This window comes from Ambystoma mexicanum, chromosome 2p (assembly GCF_040938575.1).
Source record: "Ambystoma mexicanum isolate Mex_15411 chromosome 2p, UKY_AmexF1_1, whole genome shotgun sequence".
NCBI lineage: Eukaryota > Metazoa > Chordata > Amphibia > Caudata > Ambystomatidae > Ambystoma > Ambystoma mexicanum.
In genome coordinates, this window is record NC_090923.1 from 1,437,651,746 (window position 1) to 1,437,666,118 (window position 14,373).

The following is a 14,373-nucleotide window of genomic DNA, read 5'->3' on the forward strand; positions in this document are numbered from 1 at the left end:
TCATTTGAACGCCTAGATTGTGCACCGCCTCAATGACGTGGGATAGTGACCCATTCTCAGCATCCTCTGGGGGTATAAAAGAGCAGCAGCTGCTTCCCAATTTTTTACACACTCCTCCTTCTATGGCTGTTAGCAGATCCAACATGTAGCGGTTGTGCGTCGTCATGAGTCTCAATGCCCGAAACTCTACTTTGATGGCATTGAACCCATTCTCTGTGTCATTGGCCAGCTGGACTAGCTCCCATCGGACGATCTGAACCCACTTGGCGTTAGCCGCTGCTTGTACCCCAGGAGCCAAAAGAGATGAAAAGAAAGTCTCTGCTGAGCTAAAAAGCCGATACTCGTCAGGTATTCCTCTGAGCAGTGTGGAAGAGTCCTTTGAGGCATATTTTGATCTCTTCTTTCTTCCCCGCTGTTGAAATTGTCCTTTTTCTGACAGCATACCAAATTCTTGTGTGGTCTGCAAGTCTCTTTCTGCTTCTTTAGGTGCTGGAGTGTCTGTTGGCACCTTGACAGGCATTTCCTCTCCCTTCAGGTGTTCTTCCGGGATTACTAGTAGCACTGAGTGCAGGGTGGCCAATGAACACTTGCCCCTCCAAGAGGGCAGGAGGTGCAAGTAGGCTTGTCGGCCACAAACCCAGTAGTAATCCATCACCGCTGCTGTACTTTTTGTCATATCATGGATCACAAGAGTGTGGTTGCACTGTGTGTTTGCACCAACAGGAACTGTTCCTTCATTGCTAAAACAGAGTTCATAATTCATGTGCCTATGTATTCGCACTGGCTTCTCCATTGTTGCAATCCATGTCAGCCTTGTGATGTATTGGGACCATATTTGCGCACACATAGTCTCTACTTGGGCTATTGCTTCTCTGCTGTACTCTATCAGTCCATCTGCCGGGCACGTCACTGTGGTGCCCTGCCATGTGTTGTTGACATGGGTGTAACCTCCCAAGGAAAAATATGGTACTTGTAGACACTGGCGGTATTTTGTGTTGCCATTGCATAATGCTGGGGTCTAGATCAATGCTCCTCAACTGCACGCTGTGTGCCTGGAATGTGTCCTTTATCTTATATAGTGCAAGATGTACCAGGCATTGTGCATCTGTATTTGGGACTGGATGTGGAACTAAAACCTTAGGAGCCCCTGATGCGTGCAGGATAAGTGCACACAACTAACAGCTTTCATTGATTATATTCCTTCCTGTATGGTGCATATCGGAGTACCAGCTATTGGAGGATTCTGGATACTCGATATCAGAAATGGTGTCAAAGCCCAACCCCTTATATAAATCATACGTCATTCGTACATCCCGTTTCATTCGTCTAAGAAAACTTGTAGGGTTGTCCAGCAAAAAGTGAGACATTTTGGGATTGTGTTTTTTGTTTCATAGATATTTTTATACTAGCATTATTTTCCAAGTGTCCACCCCTCCCCCTTTATATGGCCACCCAATATAACAGACATACCTTCATCCACTCCAACAACCACGACCAGTGTCCTACAAAACATCATAATACTAAAAAGACACACTGCGTAAGTTCTGGAATAAATGCAATTTAACATACCTTTTATCCCTACATAACAGAGAGGTTGGGATACGTTGGTCAGACATACTTGCTTATTCCTGGAGAGGAGAAAAAAAGGTTATAAAGGAGAAAGAAAGAGAAAGAAAAAGAGAGAGGGAAAGAAAGAGAAGGGGAGGGAGAGAGAGGAGACTCTTTTCCCACCAGGGCCGGCCGAGTTCTGGACCTTTGAAAAATTGAAAATGAGAAAAAAAACTATAAAAATAAAAAGAATAGAAAACGAAAAAAATGAAGAAAGAAAAAAATAAAAATCAGGAGTGTGCCACTGCACACCACTGTGGCATGGATCCCTTTATTTTTTAAATTGTGTTCTTCTGTTGGTAGGTCCTTTTATTGAGCTTTGCTTTGTCGTAGGTGCTCTTTGGACATCCGAGAGATGCACCCAATATTTTAACTCCTTCACACGGACGGCAAGAGGAGTACAGAAGACCACCTCATAGGGTCTTTGAAATCTTGGATTGTTCCATCTACCCTAAAATAATTTCACGTAGATCAGCTCCCCAGGTAATAATGGTCCAGTTGTGGCTGATTTTGCAGTTGCTGTCCCGTCCGGTGTGTCCTGTCCTTCGCTCCTGGGTGGCGCAATCTGTCAAGAGATATATTTGATAGCATGTGTTAGTGCTGTTAAATATTCCCTAAATTCCTCTACTAGTACTGTTGCTGCTTGATGTGCATCTGCCACTTTCCTCACAGAGGATATGGGGGTCTGCATGCGCCTGCCTGTGACTATTTCAAGTGGTGTCAAATGGTGGTTCTTACTAGGCTGTGTGCCTAAACTGAAGAGGGCCAAGGGCAAACCGTGCACCCAGTTTTTCTTCAACGTGGAACACAATTTTGACCGTTTACTCTTCAAAAGCCATTGATCCTCTCCACAACACCATCAGCCTGAGGGTGGTAAATTGAGCACACGCAATGATTTATGCCAAATAGTGCTGCGACATGCTGCAATAGTGTAATAAAGAAATGTTTGCCATTATCTGATCTCAATACCTCTCACACGCCCCATTGTGGAAACACCTCTCTGACCAGGAACCGTGCTGCACACTTTGCATCTGGTTGTGTAGATGGTCCTGCCTCCACCCACCTTGAAAAGGGGCAAACCACCACAATAAGGTACCTGTATCTATTGCACCTGTCCCCCATATCTGCATAATCTATATGGCGGGATTCACTGTCCTACACCTGACTATATGAATATGAGGTTTGGATATAATCTCATATGCAGAGGATCTCTGAGTTGTCAAGGTCGATTTAGATCTTTCAAAAACAGAGAATAGGGAATGTTTCACAAACAAGGTAACAGAGCACCCCATGACAATTGTGGAACTTTTCTCTATCGCAAATGCAGCAAGCAAACTGTCCCTGCATGACTGAATGGCTTGCAGCCCATTGTCCTCTTTTGGGTCAATACTGCTGCCATGAGACGTCCATCTGAGTGGGAAAATAAATAAAACTCCTGTGAATAATCAAGAGTTGCTAAAACAGGGGCCGTGCAAATAGCTTCTTTCAAGTCCTTGAATTGTCTAGTCATTTCTTCAGTCCAGTCTAATTTACCATTTTGTGCCTTCTGTCCTTCTCTGAGACTTTGTAACAGTAGCCTTGTGTAGGCTGCGTAGTCTAGGATCCATGCCCTACAATTATGACATAAGCCCAAAAACTACTGCATTTCTTTGACAGTATGGGCCTAGGGGTGGCGCGTACTGCCGCTGCCCTAACTGGCAATATTGTTTTCCCATTTGCAGAAATGAGTTGACTCAAGTATAGTACCTCCTGTTGGCAGTATTGTAGCTTCTTTTTATCTACCTTGTACCCTTTGTGAGCCAGCAATTGCAACAATGCAACAGAATCCCTCCTGCACTATTCATGTTCACTACTACCAGCAGATCATCCACCTACTTGATGATTGTGCTAGGCACCTGAATATTTCACAAGTTGGCATGCAGTACTCTATTGAAAATACTTGGACTTTCACAGTACCCTTGAGGTAATCTCGTGTGCTCAAAGCGCCGTTGACCATGTATAAATGCAGTGAGATACCATGAGCCAGGGTGAAAGGTGATTGAGAAAAATGCATTCTTTAGATCCACAGCTGTGAAGTATGTCGCTGTCTTGGGAATGCTACATTGGATTGTGGCTGGATTTAGGACTACCGGAAACTCCTTCTGCACCACGTTATTAAGAGGACGTAGATCCTCGATCATCCTCCAACTACCCCCTGACTTCAATGTAATCTGTACTGGGGTCACAGTAACCCAACATCATGTGGATTAACAGCCCATACTTGTGCTGGCACATATCGCATGTCCTCCTAAAAAATAAAGACGGGGTCACCACTGCCATCAGGGGGCACTTCCTATACTGCATCATGATATCACAGGGAATGCAGATTTCCAAAATGATTTCTCCATTTTGCTCACTGTCCTCAAATAACTCATCAGTCAATTTCCTTCATTTGTAATGTTGGGTCTATACATAATACTGTGCGCCACGCACAGCCGTCCTGGTCTGTTCCAATCAGGACTAGTCTCTTTTCTGACACTACTACTCCTTGCAGATCTAATGACAATATTGTCCCTGCCACCACCTCGGATGGCACCATGGGTCAAAAAATAAAATCTGTGGGCACTCACTAAGTTTTTGTCGCAATTTGAGGCACTGCTTTTGCTAATACCTTGATACCGTACACAAATTTGTCTGGGATCACAGGAACCCTACGGACTACTGCCTCTCTTGCCATTGCATTGATTATTACCATTGCTCGAGCTACACACATCCCTGGAGTGGAAGAATCTACCCCTTGATCTGTGAATTATAGTGTTATATTTAATTTACTGAGCAGATCCCTTCCCAGCAAGTTAACAGGGCAACTCTCTGAATATAACAAGGGGGCTCGTACTACCTTCCCTCCCACTTTTATATCCAGCTCCTCGGTGTATGGAACTGTAGAAATAGCCCCAGAGAATCCTTGCGTGTCAAGAGTTTTACCTGATAACAGAAAGTTCCCCTCCATGATGCATGATTTAGTTGCACCTTAATCTACCATCAATATAAATTGCTTGTTTCCTATTTCCGCCTCCGCCAAGGGCTCCTCTTCAGGGTGTGCAGTTGTCAATAGGATTGGACACGCGAGTGCTCTCTGTGGGCTGTCCTAGTCAGAATATGTATTTGTCCCAGGGAATGAAAGGGGGCCACCCCCTGCCATTATAACCCCTTGGAATGGGGCGCCTGTTGCCCCTGCCACCCTGTTAAACTGTGTTCCCTCACCATGCTGTAGTTCTTGCCCACGTTGCCTTTGCCTGTCAGCCCCATAAGGGAACTGATTTTGACCCCCTCGCCCGAATTGTTGTCTCATTCCTTGAGGCCATTGGAGTCCCTGCCCTGAAGGTAATGGCCCATAATTGAATCCCATCCCAGTCCTGTTCCTGCATTCTCTTTTGCGAAATGCCACCATCTCCCGCAATACCAGCACTGTAATGTTCCCAATCCTCCTCCCCAGGGCCCTATCCCCCCAAAGCCTCCTGCTCTTGCTCCTCAAAATCCTCCTCTTCCCCGCCACTGTAGGTTGGGGTACTGTGCCCCTCACCACCCCATTGTCCCTGTCCTCCTTCACCCCATAGTGCCGCAATAGTGGTGTTCACAATTTGTTGAGTGTCTCCTGCCCTTTCCCCCCCCAAACCGGTGCCGTCACTGGTGCTTGGACGACAACCTTATTTAGTTTTTGTTCCCACTAGTTTTGCCTTATCCGTTTTCTGCTTCTGGGCTGTCTCCCACTCCTTAATTCCCATACAATGGTGGACTATTATACTTTGTATCTCTGCCCACCCTTTGGCTTAAATCCCACAATTTTACATAGTGCTTTCTGGACCTCTTTTGGTAGGCCCCTCTTTACAATAAAATATAAAAATGGTACCGAATGGTCCCATTGCCCTCCTGTCTCAACTGTCCACATTTCCTTTAACTTAAGAATAAACCTAACTGAGTCCTCATCACCCATTGTGCACTACATTAAAGAATGTAAGTCAGGGGTATCTGGGAACATCCTTCATAGGGCATCCCATATCCTTGCCCATACCTCATTAAAAGCTGCCCCATCATGTTCATTATCTGCAAGACTTACCCCAGGGTACCCAGCCTGGTCCCCAACTATGGCGACCAGTAAACTCTTAAGGTCTCCTAGTGCTAAAGGTACCCCTGCTTTTTGTTTTTCAAAAGCATAAATCCATTTACTGGCGCCGGCTGTAAGCTGGGGGAGAGTGTAATCTCCATTTGAGGCCATAGCACATACTGCATTATCCCTACTGCTTTATGTATAAGAGGTATCTATTTTGTTATGTTTCTGATCTTGTACTACCACCATTAAATCTGGTCTATTTCTTAGTCTATCCCTCCTCACTGCCTCCTGTGGCGGAGACCGGTTTCATGCCGCCTCTTCTCCTTGATCATCTTCTTGCCCTGCCTCTTCATTATTTCTATCACTTGATCTTCCTTTTCCCTTGCTTGTTCTACTTGTTGTCCCAGGACCGTCCATACGGTCTCCCCATCATCTTTTTCAACACAAACATTTCTTATTGCCCCAGGGTGGAATCTAAACAAAACATCTCCTGACTTCCAATCCCCTATTTTCTGTATCAGTACCCTTATTTCTTGTGATGCTTCTTCAGGTACTTGTAACCTGACTAATCTTTCCCGCAACACTCTTAACTCGTTGTCTAGATCTACTTGTGGACCCTCTGGGTACACTGATGCTATGGGCATGTTAGCGCTTGTGGATTGGTTATATGGAGGTGCAAAAGCTCTTGAGTCCTCCCTCCCCCTTAGTTGCTAATCATGTTGTTGACACTCTCTCTGCTACTGGAGGCTTATAGACCGGGTTTGTATACCCTACTGCAGGTTTAGGCGTTATTGGGTATATCCCTTTACATTGGATCTCTTTTTCACCTTCCTGATCTTCCGTATCCTCAAATAATTGCCAGAGATCTAGACTCTCTTTTCTTTTTTGGAATTTCCTGCCTTTATATTTTTCTGCTAAAAAAGTGGACATTTTTTCTAGCATGTGTTTGTTATGGGAGCCCTGCTCTGGCCAGGAGCAGGGCACCCCCCCCCCCCCCTCTTCATTTGTTTCTGCTATCCATTGTTTATGGTACTCATTTAGTCTGTCACAATACAGTGGCAGGACCCTATGCATGTGTTTTTATTGGGGTTTCTTCCTCCATAGTGTTGCACGCGTCCCTAATGCTTCACTTGGACCTACTGCTAAGCTGCACGTGCTTCAAAAATACAGATCAACCCACTTTTCCTCCACCCCTTGCCTTTTCCAACTTTGATTTCACACACACACCGCAACTCATCCACCTTCCTTCCTTCGAAAAACAACTGACCCTGAGGGAGTTAGAGGTAGAGGAGCGAAGAGCTCGATAGGAGAGGTATTTGCGGAGGGATAGCAAAAGGTATTTTGGACCCAGGCCCCAGAAAGCCTTGTGGACAATGCAGAGGGTTTTGAATTTAATCCTTGCATCCACTGGGAGCCAATTGAGAGATTTCAGAGCTGGAGAGATACGATCCCAGGGCTTTAGGCTAAGGACAAGTCTCACAGTCCTGTTCTGGATTATTTGCAGAGGGCGGAGAGTAGAGCAGGTACATTTAGAAAGAGGCTGTCCCACTAGTCCAACCTAGCGAGAACCAGTGCTTGGGAGACCATGAGCTTTTGGGGGAAGGAGAGGAAAGGCAGAGTACCTCTCAGGAGGTGCAGTAGGAACTTAGATTTTTTTAGAGACATCAGAGATGTGGGCGGAGAAGGAAAGCGTGGAGTCAAAGATTGTTAGTCCATATATGGAATACAGGCACAATAACCATATACTAAATGACAAGCCAGTCGTGAGGTTCGAATTCCAAACGGGTCTGGTTTATTAGTCAAACTGTCTCAGTCGGCCGACCGGGTCTCAACGCCTCACGGCGTGTGTTCCCAGACACCGTGAGATGAGAGAGAGCGAGCAGCGCTAAAGCAGTTATATATATATAATACATCATCCTTTACAATATCATTCGGCCCGCCCTTATACATGAGGAACAAGCTAGGGTTCAGTAATTGACAGTTATGACAAGTCTTCATTCAGTCTAAACATTAGTATTCTAGCAGAGGCTGCAGTGACAGTTTTCTGTTATGGGGAACACGGGGCACTGGCGCAGGGGAGGATATCATGTTCTTAGCAGGGAGACATTCCAAGCAACGTTATCTGTTTGCTGCAGCTCATGAGCTAAGGGTCAGACAGTTCTAAGGCAGAGAAAATACCATCCTCCGTGAAGGAGCACCGTTGGTTGCATATAATTCACATTTAACTGTCTTTTACAACAGCGCTTGCAAGACAAACCTGCACCTGGGCTACTGATTAGGAGCGGCTCTTGCACAGCTTCAAGGCCTTTATGAGAGGAAAACAATGTATTTCTGTACGGCTCTACATTCCTGTCTACGTTAGCATTTCAGAGTTCAAGCTGTGGCCTCGCACCGTGTGTGGATTTGAAGCATAGAATATATTTGCAAAGCGTTACAACAAAAAACAAAATGGCGGGCATTTACAAACTGGACTCCCAATGGTCGCATTCAGGTTTCACGTTTTGTAATGTTTGTTAGCAGGGAGACATTCCAAGCAACGTTATCTGTTTGCTGCAGCTCATGAGCTAAGGGTCAGACAGTTCTAAGGCAGAGAAAATACCATCCTCCGTGAAGGAGCACCGTTGGTTGCATATAATTCACATTTAACTGTCTTTTACAACAGCGCTTGCAAGACAAACCTGCACCTGGGCTACTGATTAGGAGCGGCTCTTGCATAGCTTCAAGGCCTTTATGAGAGGAAAACAATGTATTTCTGTACGGCTCTACATTCCTGTCTACGTTAGCATTTCAGAGTTCAAGCTGTGGCCTCGCACCGTGTGTGGATTTGAAGCATAGAATATATTTGCAAAGCGTTACAACAAAAAACAAAATGGCGGGCATTTACAAACTGGACTCCCAATGGTCGCATTCAGGTTTCACGTTTTGTAATGTTTGTCACATGATGCGATTTTGCGTCTGGCCAACATACTATTCATATTGTTCGGACTATGCATTTGCATTTTCAGTATAACAAGATGACCCTGAGGTTCTTAGCCTCGCAGGTGGGGGTAGGAGGAGGGCCAAGGGAGGCTGGCCAGAGAGTGTGGGGAAAGGTGTGCCGATGAGGAGGATCTCCGTCTTGCTGGCATTCAGACAAAGATCATTGGCGGCACACCAATCATGAATGGCAGTTAGGCAATCAGAGATGAGAGAGGGAGAGGAGGTGGTCGTGGGCAGCCTGAAAATGAGTTGTGTCGTCAGCGTAGCACTGGAAATTTGAGCTGAAAATGGCAATGCAGTGGGCAAGAGTTGGCAGGTATTGGTTGAAAAGCCAGGGCGAGAGGTTAGACCCCTGGGGAACACCACAGGTAGAGAGGAAGATAGATGATAGGAAGGACCCAAGTTAGACCTGGGAGGCCCGATCAGAGAGGAAAGAGGTCAGCCAGGCCAGAGCCTGATCAGTGATACCCAGCTTATCACAGAGATGGTTGAGCAGGATGGTATGGTTGACCGTGTCAAAGGCAGAAGAGAGATCGAGAAGGATGAGGACAGAGGGAATGTTAGAGTCAAGGTTGGAGAGCAGATCTTCACTGATGTTGAGGAGAGCAGTTTCCGTGCTTCTGGCGGTTCTGAAGCCAGACTGGTGGTCATGGAGTCACCCAACAATTGGTTAAGCTGAGAGATGGCCAACTTTTCCAGGAGTTTGCCCAGAAAGGGAGTAATGGAAATTGGGCGATAGTTAGCCGGACAAGAAGGATCAGCTGTGGGTTTCTTGAGAAGAGGATGCACAAGGGAGTGCTTCAGAGGGGAGGGGAAGGATCCTGAGGCAAAGGAGTATGTGCAGGCAACCGGCAAAAGCAAACTTTTCAATGGTCGGCTGAAGTGCAGATTGTGGTATTTGTTTCTTAATGATGTTGGCAGGTTGTACCACTTTCTTTTCGCAATACCGGGAAAGACACATACCTCTGATTTCTCCTTTTTGAGAGTTTATGAACCACTAACAGGGATTCGTATCGGGCAGTAAAATAATACTTTAGTGACTCAGTAAAAGTGGTGTTTTTTTTCAAAGTGGACAACCATGTACACAGGCATATTCATTTAAGGTTCAGCTGTCCAGAGAGTTTGGGAGCAAATGTGGGTAGGCCTGGAGAGAGTGTACAAATTTACTTTAAAAATGCAAATCTTAAGCAGCATTCTACCCCCCCTCATCCCCCCCCCTGAATTCTGGACGTTTTGAAGGTAGATCAACAATGACATAAGGACACCAAGTCAGATGCTAGTCTGAACTCTAGTCTGGATGAAACAAAGGCGCCCATAGCAGTGACCATTTGACGGAAACTCAGTGTTTTAGCCATCCCAGATGGTGAAAGCAAGACCTAATCACTGCTGAAACCTGGGCTTCCTTCGTAAGGCCAGTGTATCAGGATGCCAAGGTTAAGGACTACTGCGAATGGAAGGGTCAAGGCAGGGTCCACAAGAAGTATGCCAAAACATATTAATCTAGGGATTTGGGACCTATGTCTCTCTAGGATTGATTTTTATAAAAACTCTATGGTCATCCAATTTGTAATTGGGCAAAATCACTAACCCAGAAACAAGCCCCATTTCACTTGTAACACTCAATGTCTTTGATCAACATGGAAGAGAATAGAGCTCATGCATGTCAGATCTTGTGGTAGAGCAAATGCAGTGTTTCTTGCACACCAATCTAATATAGAACATATTAATGGGGTTATCATATGAATGCGCTGGGCTAATGCATATAAACAATCATTTGGTTTAATATGTTTAGTTGCTTTGAAAGCATTCTCTAAGGGTAATTGGGATTCTTTTGTCTGGGCAGTTCTGAAAAGAGCGGGTTTCCCAGTGAATTCTCAGAATTTCTAAATTAACTATGTTTTGGATCAGTGATCCATCTTTAGGAGGTGATTGTCCTTTGTTTTATCCTATCTTGGCGTTAAGAAAATGAGTGTAGCATTCTTTGGGGAACCCACAAATACCCCCCCCCCCCCTCCCCTCCAAAAGTTGTGGAGATGAGGATTGTTTATAAAAGAACACAACATAAAATATCACTTGCTAAATTCAATGCATTTAGGAAATATCATTAAAAAAAAAATATATATATATAGTGGTCTTAACCCTAGCGGAATGCACTTCCAAGCTAGAAAAATGCAAACCAGCCTCACAGAAATTATTTGCTTAAACACTGTTTGCCTAGGTGCCTGAGTGTTGTCTCATTTGGACATTTTTAAGGTTTTTGTGAACGAGAGCTGGCTTGCATTACCAAAAGTGCAATCATCGAAATAGGCTTGGCTTCTTAATGATTTACATATTGGGGGTGGCCTAGGAAGGATGGTCCCAGCTCCGTTGCTGTTTGCTTTTCAGGCACTGAAGATATTAAAAAGGACCATCTTAAGTTTTAGATTGGTAGTTGGATAGAACATTGTATTTTTTTTCTTGTAACATGTTGTGTATGTGGCTAATCTTTAATGAACGACAGCCTATAATAATATAACCAGAGTGATTGAAGATAATTATATTGGTCATTGTATTTGATTAAATTGATGATTTATTATTGGATTCATAATTTAATAGAAGATTAAGTTTGATTTTTAACTAAAATTTGCAATTTAGGAATGTGCATATGTAGTTTACGAACTGTGAAACTGTGGTCCCATAAAGAGATTTGTAAAGGTTTTTGTGGGTTTTTCAATACATTCCTTAACCAATGTCTTTTTGAGGCTATCATAAATAGGAATTGTTGAAGGATCACGTGGCTAATTATGCTGCACAGTTTCAATGCGATATTTGGGGGTTATGTTTGTAATGCACAGTTTGAATATGGCATTTGATATTTTACGTGGTCCCCAGTGCCTTTCAAATGCCTTTCAAATGTTTTCATTGGAAACGGAAAAAAGAGAGAAACAGTGCCCTGAGTTGCAAGGCTGGCACTTGTGCTCCTATTTTGACTCCACCCTCAGCCGCTGATCCCTCTGCCATTGTAGATGACCAGCATCGCTCACATGTGTACAAGATTGTTAGATGTGTGTCTTAGTGAATGAGAGAAGAGGGAGACTGAAAGCATGGCTCTTTGTTATATTTGAACATCCACAAGTGAAATGACTTTTGAAAGCTGCTGGGGGATTTGGAATCTGTCTATATTAAAATGGTTTTTTAACATTGCTGTTTGTTAGGTGATCTTTGGGCACTTCTAGGATGCTCTGTGAAATCCAGAAGTCTGACAAAAATGTTATATTCTTCAGAATCTTCAAGTACCAATCCTGAGAACCTAATGAAGACGGACAGTGAAGATGAATGTAGTTCAGAGGATGATCTCCGAGCCACCGATGGACAAGGGGTTCGAGATCGTCTGAACTCCAACACTGGTGAGTGGCCAGAATGAGACAAGAACGTACATTTAGGGCTCTTAACAGAGTGAGGGCTAACAGAAGGCAGTGGGTTAATTTATCTTTTTTGTATTTATTTGATTACCAGAATTTAATATAGTGCAGACTTTTGCTACACTTTTTACATCTAAAGATAACATTCACAAGTTCCACAATTTTCAGCACCTGTGGAAAACAATCAAGATAACATTGGGTTATGTATATTATTGAATACCAGCATAAGTACATACATAATCAATAACGAACACTCAATTCAAGTCAGTCTTTCAAGAAACACAGACCGGACCAGTGAGAGACTAGTCCATATCGGTCTGAGAACTGTAATCCTCACCCTCCTGGAACCCCAAGTCTCTAGCCTGTATCTAGCGAAAACAGGGACATCATACGTTTTTTCTCAACCAATCCCCTGACCAGGTCTCCTTCTTCCTCTCAAAATGGGCTGACCTCCCCTCTTCTGTCCTGGCCTCCACCTCCAAGCTTCTTCTCCTCAGAGACTTCCATATTCACCTCAACTCCCCTGATGCGGCCTCTGGATCCTTCCGCAACCTCTGTGACTCTTTCCCTCTCCATTCTTCCTTCCGGTCCGACATACTCAGCCTGACACACCTTGGATGCTCTTATCTCTGCAGACATCCCCATCTCCAACCCTCTCATTAATACTCTCTCCTGGTCTGATCATGCTCTCCTATCCTCTCACCTGGACCTCCTGGGTCCCCGTGTAAGCCCTTGCCCGCACTGCTAGCCTCCTCTGTCATTTGACCTATGAAGCAAGTGTCAGTTGCTCCCTTTGCCGCCACTTTCACTCCCCCACCTACTCCTGCCACTGACTCTCACTCTGACACAGCCCTTACTAACCTTCAACTCTCCATCTTCAACACTTTGGACATCCTTGCCCCTTTATGATTATCCACATGAAGCCTGCCTCCAAGCACTATGACTCCGACGTGGCCTTTCTGTAACGCAGCTGAGCGGAAGTGGCAGGCTTCGAGCACATCCTCTGACAAACTGGCCTGCCGCCTGCTCCAAAGGCAATACTGACTTTCCATCTGCTCGAAGAAGAGGGCCTATATCCAAGCCTGCATCTCTGCGGCCACTAACTACACGGGTGAACATTTCAAATTTTTCAAGGAACTGGCCAATCCTACAGCAGTGTCCACTTGTCCTCTGCCATCCCCAGCCCCCTGCACTTCTCTGGCTGCAGTTATTTCTAAATCTCAGGACATCCTGTCCTCACTCTCCTCTACACCACACCCTTCTCCCTCACCCGCTCTCAGGCCTCCCTTGCCCCCCCCTCTCTCCTTCCCACCTTCTCTCCCATAACACCTGATGACACGTCCGCTCTATGAAAGTCTCATCTAAACAGCTGCTCCCCTCTCCTCCAGAACTATCAAGGACAACATTGTCTCCCTTGCTCCAGCCTCGGCTGATTTCTGCAGTCACGCCTTTCCCACTGGATCCTTCCCGTTACTAATCAAGCACTCCCCTGTGCACCTTCGCCTCAAAAAACCTTCTGCCGACCCTTCCGGACCAGCTAACTACCACCCTATCTCCATTACCCCCTTCCTGGGCAAACTCTTGGAGAAGCTGGCCATCTCATCCACCACACAAAGTTGGTTTTCTCAATGACCACCAGTCTGGCTTCAGAGCTGCCAGAGGTATGGAAACATTACTCTTGAACACCCCTGAAGACTTGCTCTCTAATCTCGATTCCAACTATCTTTCTGTTCTCATCCTTCTTGACCTTTCCTCTGCCTTTGTTACGGTCAATCAGGCCACCCTTATAAATCAGCTCTGTGATACCCTTGGCATCACGGACCTGGCTCTGGATTGGCCGACCTCTTTTCTCTCTGAACGTCCTTCCGAGATTCAACTCAGCCCTTTTCTCTCCTCAATCTCACTCTCCAACTATGGTGTCCCAAAGGGCTCTATTCTCTCGTCTTGGCTTTGCAACATCTACCTTGCCCCCCTAGCCCATTTGATCTCTGCATTCTCACCTAACTTCCAGTGTTATGCGGATGACACACAACTCTCCTTCAAGCTTCCCCCCTCTGCCTCCTCCTCTTCTCTCATTCCTGACTGTCTTTCTGCTATTCAGGCACGGTGTGCTGTCAACGATCACTGCCTTAATGCCAGTAAGACTGAGATCCTTCTCATCGGGACCCCAGCTCCTTCCTTCCCTCCTATGCTCTGGCCCCCTTCCATGGGTACCCTACCCTCACCCTGTGAGGCCAAAAGCTTGATGTCATGTTCGACTCCTCTCTCTCCTCACATTGCGGACCTTGCCAATAA

The 14,373-nt window shown here is 45.3% G+C and overlaps 1 protein-coding gene across 5 annotated transcripts in view; it reads left to right on the forward strand.

Moving 5' to 3' along the window:
- The window catches only part of LOC138567595 (zinc finger protein 208-like), a 167,743-nt gene that overhangs the window by 51,685 nt on the left and 101,685 nt on the right, over positions 1-14,373 (forward strand). For all 5 annotated transcript variants that reach the window (XM_069645974.1, XM_069645977.1, XM_069645978.1 and 2 more), the window contains one exon: positions 11,941-12,063. In XM_069645974.1, the coding sequence (XP_069502075.1) occupies positions 11,970-12,063 (94 nt within the window). In that variant the 5' untranslated portion in view covers positions 11,941-11,969. The remainder of the gene's footprint in view (positions 1-11,940; positions 12,064-14,373) is intronic.